The sequence below is a fragment of the Durio zibethinus genome, chromosome 21, assembly GCF_047325235.1.
Source record: "Durio zibethinus cultivar Kanyao isolate XHJ-2024 chromosome 21, ASM4732523v1, whole genome shotgun sequence".
Classification (NCBI taxonomy): Eukaryota; Viridiplantae; Streptophyta; class Magnoliopsida; order Malvales; family Malvaceae; genus Durio; species Durio zibethinus.
The window spans coordinates 70539-86717 of NC_143182.1; the positions used below are offsets into that span (position 1 = coordinate 70539).

General features: G+C 26.9%; 1 protein-coding gene across 1 annotated transcript; it reads right to left on the minus strand.

Moving 5' to 3' along the window:
• Positions 1-11388: 11388 nt before the first annotated feature.
• LOC111305851 (small ribosomal subunit protein cS22) lies at positions 11389-13922 on the minus strand. Its single transcript, XM_022903714.2, has 4 exons — positions 13510-13922; positions 12863-12964; positions 12463-12762; positions 11389-11728 (listed from the first exon to the last, which is right to left on the minus strand). The coding sequence occupies exons 1-4, from the start codon at positions 13825-13827 to the stop codon at positions 11690-11692; spliced, it is 759 nt and encodes a 252-aa protein (XP_022759449.1). The 5' UTR covers positions 13828-13922; the 3' UTR covers positions 11389-11689.
• Between the last annotated feature and the right edge of the window lie 2257 nt (positions 13923-16179).

Below are 16179 nucleotides of genomic sequence, written 5' to 3' on the forward strand. Positions count from 1 at the left end.
AATCAAACTTCTAAAGGAAATCAATCGAAATTTTTAAAGTGAATAAATAAACATAACGCTAAATATAATAATATATTATTAAAAATTATAATTTACTATATATAAAAAAAGAAAAAAAATTAAAACATAAAAAATCTCTTACAGTACAATACCCAATCCAAAATCTAAATTCTCAAAAAATACCTAATTACAATTCTCAAAAGATATTATAAATCATATAATAATTTCAATATATGAAGTCGTAATTTTAGACTATTAAATTGGCACCCAAAAAAGTCACCATATGTATGATTATAAGCTCATAACATTTACAGTTATTTTGCAAATAATGGAGTGTGAATATATATATATTTTTTTATGTAGGACAGAAAAGAAAAAACTTTTTAATATTTTCAATTTGAATAGATTAATAAAAGAAATGAATCAAAGCCAAAATATAATTTTTGGCTTAAGATTATTTCACCAAACATTTCAAAAAATTTACAAGGAGTAAAAATAAGGTTTTACGTTTCAGTACAGTTTCTTTCACCTAATATTACATAGTAATTATAAGAAAAATATTGCCGACTCGGACTCCTGCATTCGCTTTCGCCTCTGACTGAGCTCGCTCAACGGTTGTCAACTTCCCGGCATGAATATTCAAAGTGGTTTCCAACCAAAGAGAATCGGTCGGTCAGACAAAGACAGATGGGTCAAATACAAAGGTGAGGCAAATTACGGCCCAAAGCAAGCTTGTATCCCCTCGGCCAGCAAGGCTAAAGGAAAGTGGTCGGTAGCCTTGTAGAAGGGGTATAAGAGAGGAGGGTTCGCCAATAGAGGACTCTTCCTCTTTTGCTGCTGACTCGGATGTTGTCTTCGGTGAAGAGACTGAAGTGGCAACTTTAAACCATACAGCTCTCTTACTCTACCTCTCGCTTTCAGGTCAGTTACCCCCTATCTCTATCCGCGAAACATCCGCATTTTCTAAGCGTGTTAGCCAAATTTGCTCTGATAAAAGTTGGTCAATTAGCTATAACATGTAGAATACTACTAACAAATATTAAAGTATAAAGTTTGCCATTACAAGCACACTGCATTGACCAATATAACTCACATTTCAGCCTTTGCTAGTGTAGGAGGCAACTTTAGAGAGATATCACCATAAGGTTGTTCTTGTCGTACGTCAATCAGTTCATAACTCTTCAAAACCTGTGTTTGGCCTTGAATGTAACTTAGGTTTGACTCTCAAATGAATTCTCTTCTGGTTTATGTGAATACGACAAGCAATTTTTACTATGATTATGGAAATATTAAACTAAAATACTAAATCTTATTTCAAAAGTAAACACGTACAAGGCCAAAACTTATACTTCAGTACAATCAAAGCTAATGAGCCATAATCGGTGTTAAAAAAACAAGAGATGAATTACATTAAAACACTTACAGACAAGTTCTTCTAACTCCTCATTCTTTCCCATTATCACATATTTACTAAACTCTCAAACATGTAAAGCATCAATCACCTATACAATGGACAGCTGACAGTTCAAGGTACAGAATAAAACAAAGTGAAAACAAAGATAAGAAGTGAACTTTACCTAGCAAAACAGTAAACGAAAATTTGATTTTGCCAGCATTTATCCAAACAGACTTGGTCCAATTATGTTACATTGGAATTCTTAATATGATGCAGAAGTCCTAGTATGCGTATGATGAGAATGTAAATGAAAAAAATTTCCAAAAGGGGGCAACCAAAAACTTGAGTATTTGGAATTGAATTCTGTGAAAACGGGAATAAAAACGAAGAAGGGAATTTAGCTTTCAGCTATATTGAAATGCCTTAGTAACTTACCAAGGTTTCAAAGAACATTCGAGCACAAATTTTTCTTGTTTTTCCTTCTAAAATCTTGCTCAAACTATGATCTTCATGAGCATCTTCTAAGAGTGGGGTTATAGGTGAATGCCTTTCAAGTATTTAGCCACTGCCCTGCATAGCAGCAATATAACACCAAAAAAAAAAGGATCCAGTGAACAGTAAGCAGAAGGTAAAGATTCTTTTATTAATAAAGAAAAGTTGGTACCTTGTTCTCACAGTCACAGATAAGGAATCCACCCCTTGGCCTGCTAGGGATTCTGCAGCAGAATGTAATAAGAAAATTTCTAAACTAGGACGTTTGTAACATTCTTATATGATATGAAAGTATGAGCACGATAGACACCACGTACATAGAAACCAAAAGATTACTGAAGTTACCTGTTGGTGTATTACTACTATCTTCTTCCAAAAAATAAAGATCCTACAACACAATTCCTCGGTCAGAAGCTCGAGGAAAGGAAGTAGATATGGGAAAAACAATTTACCATGGGTAATTATATCATCACAAGTATTCCATAAACCCGTTTGTTTACTAGGACCTGGATCCTGAAAAGCAGCACTTACACTGGGCACTTTTATCCGATTGTGTGGAGCAGGATCTTGGAAACCCACATGACCATTCTCTGGAGGTTCATGAAGGTTGCTATAATTATAAAAGGGAAAAAGTATCATAAATGTGAAAAAAAAAAAAGGAAAACATCCATTGGTCTTTGAAAATATAATTGTTGAAGATGAAATTAGGGGCATTCTTGTTCATGTGTTTGGACCCAAACTTGGTAAGTGCCTCTGGAGGTGATGCATTCACCGTGATATCCTGCATAATATATGTTAGAAAAAATAAATAAGAAAAGAAGAATAATAAAAAAAAAATTAGGCTTTGAGGCATGAAAAATATTTTCTTAAAGATAATTATGCATTTAAGTTATAACAAAGCATCAAACTCTCCAATCAAAAGTAGTAAAAATGGTTATACTAAAAGATTTATTTATAATAAATAAAAAGACATATACTTTTATTCAAATGATTATGACCTTTTATATAATCATGACTTTTATGAATAATAATCTATTTATATTCAAATAGTTATAACTATTTGTCATATGATAATTGTTTTTGTTTAATTATAATTATTTAAGATATGAATAAAATTAATACAAAAATTAATTTTATTCATCAATAATTAAATCTTTCTATCTAATATGAGATACATCACATTCTAAACTACCAATAATCTCTCACTAGTTTGGAATATTGGTACTTAATTTTTAACTTTCACACAAATAAATATTATAAATATAAAAAGGTATCTCTCAATTTAAACTTTTAATTAGCATATATATCTTAGAATTGTAACAAAATTGATAATGTCTACAGATTAAACTTCAACTCTGAGTGTTATAATTAAAAATATAACACACATAATACTTATTTATTATTCTGTCAGAGGTTTATAATTGCTTTTAGTATTATTATGACTATGAGCTTATCTTATTAATAAACATTTACAAGAGAGACTCCAATTCTTCTTGTTGAAGCGGCACCCCTTTTATGTTTATATAGGTAGAGTTTTCATTATGTCTCAATTGCTTTAGACATTTAAAACTCCATTAAGAGTATAAAAACTCATCTTTCCCATACAGTGGATCATACTAGTTTCTAAAATTTGAATAGATTTTACTAATGTTTGATAGACACATAACAATAACTTGTTTTTACCCATTAAACTTTGTAATTAGAGGTTACTAATTCAAAGTTGGGTTTCCATTATTGGTGTCTAAAAGCAAAGGTTTAAATCCATTCTACTTATATTACTGCTAACCAAATATCTTGGAATTCAATTTTTTTTTATGGTAATTATCTCCATTTGACATTTAACCTATAATATAATCACTTCATGCTAATATATCTGAATTTTTTATTTTGCATAACATTTATATACTCCAGACATTATTGCCTCATTCTTATCAATTTAAGAAATAATTGGTTTTGGTTGTGACCACAATTCTATACTCATAAATTTCAACCGTTCTATTTTCGTACTTTTATATATCTTTAATACAATTATATTTCTAGTACAATTGGATAAATTCAATGAATAAACCAAATTATTTTAGTCCTTTTAATTAAGGACTTTTTATGATTTTACTTTGATAAATGTTTAAACTTGTTAGCTTGTATAATTTGCTCATAAAAATATATTGAAATCTTATGACACTATGGTGGCAATTTTTATTTCTTTTGATTCTTATCACCCCGACCATGTGCAAGTATGCATTCTTTTATTAAAAAATATCTCATTCAATAGTCAAGATATCATTTATACTTAATCAAGTTTCAATTTCATTTACCTTTTCACTCTTTGGTGATTTTTTATTTTTAAGTAAGAGGCCTCTAAATCCACCCTTAGTGAAAGATAGCTAGTTGATATCTTAATATTTTAATAAAAGTTTCAAAATTTTTATATTTTAACTCAGTATAAGAGTTTACATCAATAAGCTTATTACAAATATAATCATGCTTTTATAGTCTCCTTTTAAGATTTTTATGTGAATTCATAAATATTTATATGAATTTATTTCATCATGTGCATTATTAATAATTTTTTTATTACCATGAATAAAACCATTTTCATCACCCAAATGGATTAAATAACATTCTTTTCGCTATTATAAAAGTTTTCAAATTCATAAGATCTTTGAATCACTAATGGCTTTCAAAGTAAATATACTTTGAAATTTTCACTATATAAAATCATAGATAATAAATCATTTGTACAATCTATAAATTAGATCATATACATAACAAAAAATTACCACAACTTGATTGAGATTGTAGCATCAATTTTGGCTTATGGCCATTCTAAGCCAACCATAATAATCCACATCATATCTACAAATTATGTAGATTTGACTATTTAAGTTATCTCATTTATAGTAATAGCTTTTAATGAAAATCAACTATCTCAAATGTTATCATGAGTTTTTAATGCATATAGTAATTGCTCAATGGCCAATTCCAAGTTCATGATTATTGAGACCTCTAAACTTGATCTCAAAATGAGAACTTTATTTTTCCACCACTGTACAACCTATATATCTCTGTTATTTACCACTTTTAATTAGTCATAACATTTTTGTATATATAATAAATTCAAACTTTACTCATATAACCAATATGCCTATATACAATAAGAGTCCATAGTATATTTAACTTCAATTCAAATACTTTCACAATCATGTTATAATCAATATGTTCATATCTAGATCATCATATCAACGTAAGTCATGAAACATGAATCCAAAAAATCATTTTCATAAAATAGTATAAACAATAATTATAATATGAGTTCTACTATTATTTCTTGCAAAACCTCATGATGAATTTGCATTGGTAAATCATTGACTGGCTAACTTCAAGGCTTAGGGCTTTCACAAACGAATATCATTATCTAAGCCCATATGTTAATTTGGTGTATAACCAGTCATATTCTTGCTATTGTCATGAAACTATTGAAAACTTTGAAAACTTGTTCACTTTTCATTTTAACAACCTACAAAAAGTCATTTTTCTGGGTACAAGAAGCAAAATTGTCTTTATTGTCATTAACCAATAATATATTAATTTGATGATGGCATTCTGTTTTCATAGTCCATATTTTTCTTAACATATAAGAAAGAAAATTTTATCATATTCATTTCATTTTCATAATATATAGCAAATTGTATCAATGTTCACCATGCCATCATAAAATGGAATTAAAAACATGTATGTATTGGTGCCTTTGGAATATTGAATTTGTATGTTCTTTTTTAATTTATAAACATGACTAATTTAAACATCAATGAGCATCCTTCAAAATGCTAGTAACCTACAAATGCTTTAATAATTTTTAATGGCATGCCTTTTCTTTTAATCAATCATCTAATTAGCCCAAATTATTGGCCAAATTTTAGTTAATGATACTAATATACAATTTACAAAATATAGAGATGTCATAGACATACATATTTAATGTATTTTACATTACCACCAACCACAGTTCTTCATGAAATTATATATCATTATATATAATAAACTTGCATTAACTTATTATCTTATAAATTCAAACAATTTATAAATGCTATCATTAATGAGAATAATATTTCAAAACCTAGACCTATATAAACCTCATAGTTATAATAGTTTGATAATTTCTTTTTAAGCAAGTATCTCTTTAATCTCCTACTTTTTGTAAGCCAGTTTCATCAATCATAGTAATATAACAGGAACATTTATATTCTAAATTCTTGAGTTTATTTGTCTTACTTGTTTTGGCCATCAAACACAAATTGAATTGTACCTTAAACTTTTTCTTTGTGATTGTTCATAATAAAATTTTATTTTATAAAATTACTTCTAATGTAATACATTAGTAAGCAAAATACATGTCACATTGTCGATGTTTCTAATAATAATAATAATTTGATTTATTATCCACCAATTAATTCATGAAACACCATATCTTAATAATAATTATTCACATACATCAATTTAATTTTAATTGATTTTCATGAAAATTGAACACTAGTAACAATTAGAACCAATAATAAATATAAAAAGTATATATATCAACATTTAATTTATAAACGATTAACAAAGATAAAACTATACAAATAACTTGACTTAATTTATTATCTTAATTTTGGTGTCATGATTTAAAAATAAAACTAATCTTGCTGTCAAATCTTATTTTCTACATATATTCTCCACTTACATCTAATTTTTTATGGTAAATTCTTTTACCATTTCCAATAGTTTTTCATAAAAACCATGGGATAATTTGTCTGTTCTATATATAACAAAAATATGACAATTAAACAATCGGCCATTTCATTAAAATCCAATTTAATTTGTAACTTGATAATAAGTGATAATTATTCTTGTTGTAGATCAATTCATATCTTTTTCTTTTTTGTTTTTAGGCTATTTCTATCTCAGTCTTTATAAGTATCGATTTTTCAAATAAATATAATACAATTCATTAAACCCAATTATGGAGTCAATTTCAATATATGAATAAACTTATGCAATATAATCAATATTTTGTATATTGTGTTTTGACTTTACACACTAATAAAATAAATTGTCAACATATTTATCTCATTTAATCAATCTTTTTACCAGTAATTATGCAAAAAATAAAACACATATCTCTAATGAAGATCTTTATAAAAATTAATATTTTGATCCATAAAAACAATAATCCTTTGATACCTTAAGCCTCATCTAATATTGATCTTCAAATCATGTCAATTTCTTTTTCTTGTATTTTTATTGTGCGAAATATAAATTTCTCATAATTGCCTTTAAATTGTTAGAAAAAATAAATAAGAGAAGATGAATAATAGAAAAGAATTTTGGTTTTGAGATATGAAGAACATTTTCTTAAAGGTAATTATACGTTTAGGATGTAATAAAGCCTTAAACTCTCCAATCAAAAATAGTGAAAATGGTTATACTAAAAGATTTATTATAATGAATGAATAGACATAAACTTCTATTCAGATGGTTGTGACTTTTCGTATAATTATAAATTTTATGAATAATAATTTATTTATATTCAAATAGTTATAGCTATTTATCATATGATGATTATTTTTATTCAAATATAATTATTTAAAATATAAATAAAATTAATATAAAATTAATTTTATTTATTAATAATTAATTTTTTTCTAATGTAAAATACATCATATTCTAATTACCAACAATATATGCGTTGATGGTGAAAATGTAATTCCAATGCCTTGAAAAAAAATGATAAATCAATGCTACACTTCAATTTGCCAAGTGAAAAAATGTCTTTTCTCATCAAAAGTTATAGCAACAAAAGGATCCCTCAGGGAATTTGAGTTATTGAAAAAGTAAAACACACGTTACATCATTGTTATTAAAGGATAGAAATAGCGGTTCAATTTTATATAGTACCTATTAGCTAGGGGTAAGAAATAAAATTAAAAAAATCTAAAATCGATTCGAAGTAATAATATTTAGTTCATTTGAATCAAGTATGAATTTAAATGTATATATTTAATTTGAATCACATTTTGAATTGAATGATAAAAATAAAAAAAAAAACTAAATTGAATTAAATTATATATATTTTTTAATTTTATATATTTTTTAAATTTTTATAAAATAAAAATAATAATTTTATATCAAAATTTATTTAAATATATTAAAATTTTATATTAAAATAATATATTAAAATAAAAAATTTAAAATTTAAAAAATTAATAAATCAAATTTGTAAAATTTAATTTAATTTGATTCGAATTCAGATTAAATTTTAAAAATTTATAATATTATATAATATTCAAAAAATCAAATCAAATCAAATTTGATCTTACCTAAAGCACTATCATTCTTTCTGTATGCGTTATATCTTCGGGACTCAGAAACTCGGTAAACGGAAGTTCAAATAGCATCCTATCAATTAATATCTAGAGGCGCTCAAAAACTGTAAAAAATAGTGAATTAAGTCTAAAAGGGCTTACCCTTCAGTACACATATCACCATCCAATTTCATGGCATTTAGATCCAATGGCTCAGGTAGAATGATAGCCTGACGGGGAGCCTGTCTTGCGTCCTCGGGCAAATTAACTTGCATGGAAGCAAAGACTTTTCTTAACCCAATCAGGATGATATTGCAGTCATGAAAAAGATAATCAACTTTCTTAGAGTATACACGAACGACGCCCAAAAGAAGGTGGCGTGACATTCTTAGTGCCATAGGAACTTTGGGGCACATGACGCGATCCGCAATCCAAACAAAAAAAAAATGAAATAAAAAAAATGCTTTATCATATGCAACTTGACACGTATAAAGATTAAAAAAATAGATGCTACAGTAATTTTTTTAATCAGTTCAGTTCCAAGCAAAGTTTATAAGTATTTATTAATGATTGAACTGTGCAAATTTGTTAAGCAAACTGTACAATCAACACATTATAGGTTTAAAAAGAAAAACGGAAATCAACGACTGAAGGGATCCAATCGGATGTTCATTGAACCAATGATTTTTAAGCGCTTATGATGATTATTGGGAAAAAAAAGACCCCGTTGTTTATCTGAAAAACAGGAGAAGAAAAAGGAATCGAAGAAAAAAAGAATGGGGCCAAGCCCTGACGTGATAGTAAGCAGTGGAAATGTTGAAACAAAAGGCGAATTTATAGCTAAAAGGAAAAGAGAGAGGAAGACGGGCCAACGATGGAGGGAATAACGGTGGCTGTGTAATGAGACTTCTTAAGGCGCTGCTGGAGATGGGCGGCGCACCACACTGTTCCCAGAGGGCCCTCCCGACTCAAAAATGTCTGCAAATAAAACATCTTTCTTTTCCTTTTTTAACAATTACTATTCATTTATATTATGATGTAAATGATATATTAATATTTATAAATTATTTGAATTCGATTCAAATAAAATTCGATTATTATCAAGTTGAATTTGAATTTCGAGTAATTTAATTAACTTGATTTATTAATTGAGTTAAATTTAAATATTTTTGTATTTAGTTCAAGTAGCTTGTAAATTTAATTAAATTTTTATATTTTAATATATTTTAATTAATAAAATATTTCAAACTTAAGTTTGAGTACAAATAATTAAATTTTTTATCGAATATAAAAATCAAATTTATTTTTATATATTAATTAAACTAATATAATAAATTTAAATATTTTAATTTTTATCTTGAATCAATCTCAAATTAAAAAAATAAAATTTAATTGAATTTGAATCGAATTTAATTAATAATAAAATTGAGTTTAAACTTAAATTTAATATTATATTAACTCAAATTTAATCAATTACACTTTTAATTTAGATTTCAAGTAAGAGAAAATACATAAAAAAAAAAAGCTTTATTTCACTGTTAAATAATTAGAGGGGAGGGGCTTATCGCTTAAAAAAAAAGGAAGGCACGGGAGAGAGATTAGCCACCAATTTCAAATTCTCCTGAATTTTTTTTAGCTTATAAATACACCCTAAAATATTCTATATACACCTCACAAATTTTCTTTCAAAAATATTCATATAACAAATATTAAATTTAACTTTTAGTAAACAACTAAAATACTCTCGTACTCTCATATATTCCATACCTCCTTCCTCTTTTCTGTTTCTTCTTTCTTTTTCTTACTTTTTCATTATATTTTTTATATACTAAATCCTAAAATCTTTAAAATTAAAACTAAAATTTTGAAATCAAACTTATCGAAAATAGATTTTTAAAAAGATTTAGGACTTCTCAAAAATAAATCTTTGAAAAACTTGAAAACTTCTCAAAAATGGATTTTTGAGAAGTTTTTAAGCTTTTGAATTTTTGAAAAGTTTTAATAGTTCTCAAAAATATATTTTCGAAAAATTCAAAGGTTTTTGAAAATTAATTTTGAAAAATTTAAGGATTTTTAGAAATTTTATTTTTAAAAAACCTTTAAACTTTTAGAATTTCAAGAAATTTTAAGGTTTATAAAAAATGAATTTATGAGAAACTTTAAGATTTCTCATAAATTTATTTTCGAAAAACCTTTAAACTTTTGATTTTTCAAGAAGTTTTAACTTATTGGAAATTTATTTTCAAAAAAAAGTAGGTTCTCATAAATTTATTTTTAAGAAACTCAATTTCATCTAAATCTTAATTTATATTTACGTATATTTTAATCAAATTTCAATCAAATCAATCAAAAACAAGCTAAAAATCTTATTTTTAATCAATGTAAAACCCAAAACCACAAGTAATTTGAGGTAAGTTTGATGGATTTAAAGTTTTTTTTTTTATTAAAAATGAAGAGAAAAAAAGAGAGAATGAAATAGTGAAAGGGTTGGAAGGGAAAATAAAAAAAATGAAGAATGTGGTGTATTTAGTAGAAATAAAAAATTTAAGTTTGAATTTGAAGTGTATTTAGTAATGAGGTGTATAAAGAAAAATAAGGTATAAATAAAATTTTCTTTTTTTTTCTTTTATAAAATAATAATAATAATAATAAAAGACTTCACTTCAATTGAGATTTACGAATGTTGCCATTGGACAAAGGAGTCAAAATTCAAATAGCCCTTTCTAAACTAAATAATTTTTTTTTAGGCTTATTGTTTGATTGACAACCGTATGGGTGAGGTTTCCTTGATAGCAAAGATGAAAATTCAGTTAATTTAACTGTTAAGTAAAAAAGTTTAAAAAATTAATTATTAATTTTAATCATTAGATTAATAAGTATTTTTTTATTTTTTTTATTATTCTTAATCAAGTAAAATCTTAAAAATTATGGATTTAAAAGCGCTTAAGCATTTAATTTTCAGATCAATTAAGTAGATAAAGATTAAAAGTTTAAAGGAAAATTAAAATTTTAAATATATATATTTAATTAGTAGTAAATGGCAAGTACCAACTTAACCATTAATGGTTTTTACCGCATTGGGTTGCATCACATACACGAGGATGAGATGAGAGAAATTTAGAAATCAAGAATCATGCAGTAATACATTTCACTCAGTCATGACTAATTGAATACTATTACGATTCATATAGCAGTAGTCCTTTTCTCTTAGAAACTCAGTTCATTTTGTTAAAAAGGGACGAGCGAAATGAAATGTGTTTATCCTCTCTTTCCACCACTAACCTTCTGCCACGTATGGTTACAAAAGCTCATGGCAGAAATAACTTACTATAGCAATTGCACTAACAAAGTTGATTATACATTCAGGACAAAGAACTGCTCTATTTTGCAATGAAATGGATACAGAATAAGATAGACCAGCCCCTGTAGTAGCCACACAGTGCTGCCACTGCCAACCATTTTATGCCTTGTTTACACGAACTTGTTGCCCTTCCAACAACTGCAATAAGCAACCATTTTATATCAGTAATACTAACATCTTAACATTGGCCGTTCGCCTGAATCTCACAAATAGAAATCATAAGAATTAAAGAAGCTCGTCATGGACTTATCAACGTGCTTATGCATATAGAATATAACATCCAACGGTTACATATGTCTTTTGGGCCATAACTCATCTCCAGAGTCCATAGTGTGTTATGAAGGATGATCTAAAGACTACATAACAAGTATCAAACCAGAGGCATTAACTAAAATAAAGAGAATAAGTTGAACTAGATGAACAACATGCATGCCTAACAGATTTCCAAGAACGCAACAGCAGAGGAATATGTTTGACAGATTGAAACTATCAAATGAAACTAAAATGTTGGCGCAAGAGACAACAAGCAGCTAAAAGTAAAAGGAAATAGCAATTGCCAGGCCAGTGGTTATCACCAACAAATCAAGACTTTTCCTTATTAATTCAGGAATCATCTGGAAACATGAAAGAGCTAAAAAACATTTTACAACAGAATGGATGCACAAAGTAGAAGGCTTCTTTTTCAAAGATCTAAAGCTATCACCATGACCATATATAGTGCTGTTACTTGGAATACCAAGAAGAAGCAAGAATAAGATTGCATGAACATGAAAATATCCATCGAACCATTCATATGTTGCTCGGGGAACAACAAAGGTATTTTATAAATCCAATGGCCCACAGAAACAAGGCAAAAGCAGTGAACAACTTACAGAATTGTTAAAAGAAGAGACAGCAGCTTCAACTTCCTCTTCAGAAGAGAATGTTACAAACCCAAATCCCCTAGATTTTGAGGTCCCTGGGACCCGTGAAACCTTAGCGCTGACTACCTTCCCTTTCTCAGAAAAGAACTTCTTGAGTGTATCTGAAGTTACTGTCTTTGCAAGATTTCCCACATAAACTTTGTGCGGACTATCAATAAATTGGGAATCCTCTGCCTGAAGGAGAGACAAATCCACTTGTGGAAGAGGTTTTTCAGTGATGTTTACCTTGATCTCACGCCCTCCAATTTTCTGCAATAGATGAAAAAAAAAAAGGAAATCACCATGAAAACCATAAACCAATATTCGTCTTCTCATAATTTTAGAACAATAAAGTATGGTTTGGGCTTACGGTGCCATTTATTTTCTCAATTGCTGCATTTGCATCCTCCACCGTTTTCATTGTAACAAAAGCAAATCGGCGGCTCCTTCCAGAGTACTTATCATACATCACCTACGACAAAAACATAAAATGCAGGTTATGCACAGATTCCCAATTTTACATCCATAACAAAAGCATTTTCAGAAAAACTTAAAAACCTTTTCGCTGCCCCCTTTTTTCTTATTATTAAGTGATATTATCATTGATGCCGCTAGTTAAGTTTTCAGCAGGCCGCACAAAGTCCCGGATTTGACTATTAAGCTACATATTCAATGCCAAAGCTACAGGTTATGAACTTATGATGCTATTTTTTCTTATATTCTGCCAAATACAAGTAATTCAGCGGCTATCATATTCCAATTAGTAAAATCCACAAGAATCATGATATATTCCGTCCTGCACTCAGTAAGATGGAGCTAAATAACTTCAAAAGTCACAGTAAATTATTGAAAAGCTCCAAGGATGTTATTAGACTGTAAATAAATTTCGGAATAAACACCTAACATTCATTTTCCAATTTCCAGTTGCAAGGAGTGAAAAACAATTTGAACATTATGACAAACAAAGCCAAATACTCAAGGCAGGAGCAATCAAAAAATAAAAATAAAAGGAAGCACCTCCGCTTTTTCAACGGCGCCATGTTCTTCAACAATCTTTGTGAGCTCGTCATTGTTCACAGTTCTGGGAATGTTGCCAATGTAAAGCCTCCTGGCGGCCTCAGAAGGAGAGGCCAACACTGAGGTTTGATCTTCTGCCACAGCAAACAACCTTAATTTCTTCGGACATGAAGTCAAGATGAGTTTTTTAGGCAAATTGGGAAGTGGATTTGTTGTTGGTTGGAGGATTTGGAGAAAGTTTTTTGATTGGAGTGTGAGGGAGAGTTTCATGGGACTGGGGAGATTTGGTGATGATATTAGATATGATATTGAAGCCATTTTCTCTGCTTGGGAAACACTAGAGAGCACAGAGGGCTTTGGGAAGATAGGGGTTCTATCGCATTACCACTCAGGCGCTTTGGCTGTGACTAAAATTGACATGCGCAGATATCCAAATATACGATTAAAGAAATGTAAGATTATTTAAAAAAATATTTTATAATATTTTTTCTATGATACATAAATAAAATGTAATATTAATAAAACGTGAGTAAGTAAATATTTAAATATTTATTTATTTAACATGCAACTTGTATATTTAATATATTTTTTAAATTATTTAACTAAAAGTATTTTAGATTTTATTACACATATATAATAATAATAATAATAATAATAATAATAATAAATTTTATATGTAATAATAAATTTTTATCATAATATATATATATTTTTTTTTCATGTTTTCAATAAAAATGGTATTTTTAATCTTAAAAGCATTGCTTTCGTTGAAATTTAAAAATTTTGAAAAATGGTTTTTTCATATTTTTAACAAATATCATATTTTTTTTTCTTAAAAACAGTATTTTACTTAAATTTAAAAAAATAATTTTTGTCATATTTTCAATAAATATTGCTTTTTTATTTTAAAAATGTTGTTTTTATTTAATTTTAAAACTTAAATAAAATGTAACATATAAAATTATTACATTTTAAAGATAAATAACATTATCTATATAGTCTGAAATTACAATTAAGTAAATGTAAATAAAGCAAAACTTTCATTTTCTTTTCAGAATCTAAAAAACCTTGAGTATAAAAAATATTTTTTATTGTTTTCTTTTCTACCTTTTTTATACTATTAAGATTGTAAAATTTTCACTTTCTTTCTAAAATCTAAAAACACTTTAGGGATAAAAGAGTTTTTAGTTCCCCTATTTTTTTCATTTTGAACAATGTTAGAATTGTAAGATTCTTGACATAAGAGAAAGTTTCACAACCAAACCAATAAATTGAATAATGAATGCTGTAACGGTTTTGTGTCCGTCTAATGAATTTGAAAAAAAATAAAAATAAAAAATAGAGTCACCATTAATCTTTTTTAGTTAGATATAATTGGTCACATATTAGAACATATCTTTTTAATAAAATCTTAAAATTAATTAAAATATATTAAAAAAATAATTTTAAAGTCTGCGAACCAATCTGGGTCCAGAGGTAGGTTACGCATAGAGAATAATTAGCACATTTACAGTACTCGTTTAAAACAATACCAATTAATTATATGTTATCCATTGATTTTAATAAAAATAGTCTTATTTTCAGTGTTTGAAAAATAATTTCTTTAATTTCTTATTTATTAAAATTTTGTTTTTTTAATATCCTTTATTATTTATTGTTACATTTTTATTCAGGAAAAATAAATTAAAATTTTTTTATTGAAATAATTCTTAAAATATTTTAATACATTGGTAACATTATAAGAACTTTTCTCACTTAGAGATTTCTTAGGTATCGTTTTTCAAAATACCTTAGAATCTCATCTTTAGATGCTCAAATTTACTTTTCATAAAAACTATGTTGTGCATGCAATGCAAAATGATAATATGTTGATGTACATATTTTATTTTATTTTTTTAATTGATTTTTTTAATTTAAATTTTTGAAGAAAAGAGAAATTTTTATAAAATATTGAAGATATTCTATAAATATTTTAATACACTAGTAATATTTTTAAAAAAATCTTTTCATCTAGGGATTTCGTAAAGTATCACTACTCAAAATACTTTTAAAATTCCGTCATCGAATAAAATTTTTTTTTCCTTATTTATATTATTATTATTTTTTTACAAATTAGTTATTTTTTTTACTATTTTATAACAAAAAAAAAGAAAAATTTTTTTGTATTGAAAACTTTTTATAAATACTTCAATACACTGGTAGTATTTAAAAAAAAATTTTCACCTAAAGATTTTGAAAATATAGCTAATCGAAATATGTTTAGAATCTCATCATCAGATAAAAATTTCTTTTTCTTATATTTTTATTATTTTTAAGGTTTATTTTAAAATTAACAAAATTATCAAAAAATTTTATTATATATTTCATAATTTATTTTTATTTACTTCAACAGAAATTTATTCTAACAAATATAAACATTTTAATATATATAAATATTAATAATAAAGTTTAAAACAACAAAAATAATATATAAAAAATTTTAAAAATTACCTAAACCGAACCATTCAATGGTCCAGTCAATGTAGGTTCAATCGGTTCAATGGTTTGGTTCGATCTGATCTGGTTCAATTGGGTCGGTTAGAGGTTGAGGGATGCCAGATCATCGAGTCAGGTGCGCGAACCCATAGTCGAGTCAGGACTGCCGCGCGGATCCTCCTTGTGTCAAAACAA

Excerpts from the sequence above, each read along its gene's own strand:
- LOC111305851 (XM_022903714.2), bottom strand. The coding sequence starts at position 13,827 with ATGGCTTCAATATCATATCTAATATCATCACCAAATCTCCCCAGTCCC. Across the intron at positions 12,965-13,509 it reads GCGCCGTTGAAAAAGCGGAG|GTGATGTATGATAAGTACTC; the intron begins GTGCTTCCTTTT and ends TTTTTGTCGTAG. Across the intron at positions 11,729-12,462 it reads TCTCTTCTTTTAACAATTCT|TTGTTGGAAGGGCAACAAGT; the intron begins GTAAGTTGTTCA and ends TGCTTATTGCAG.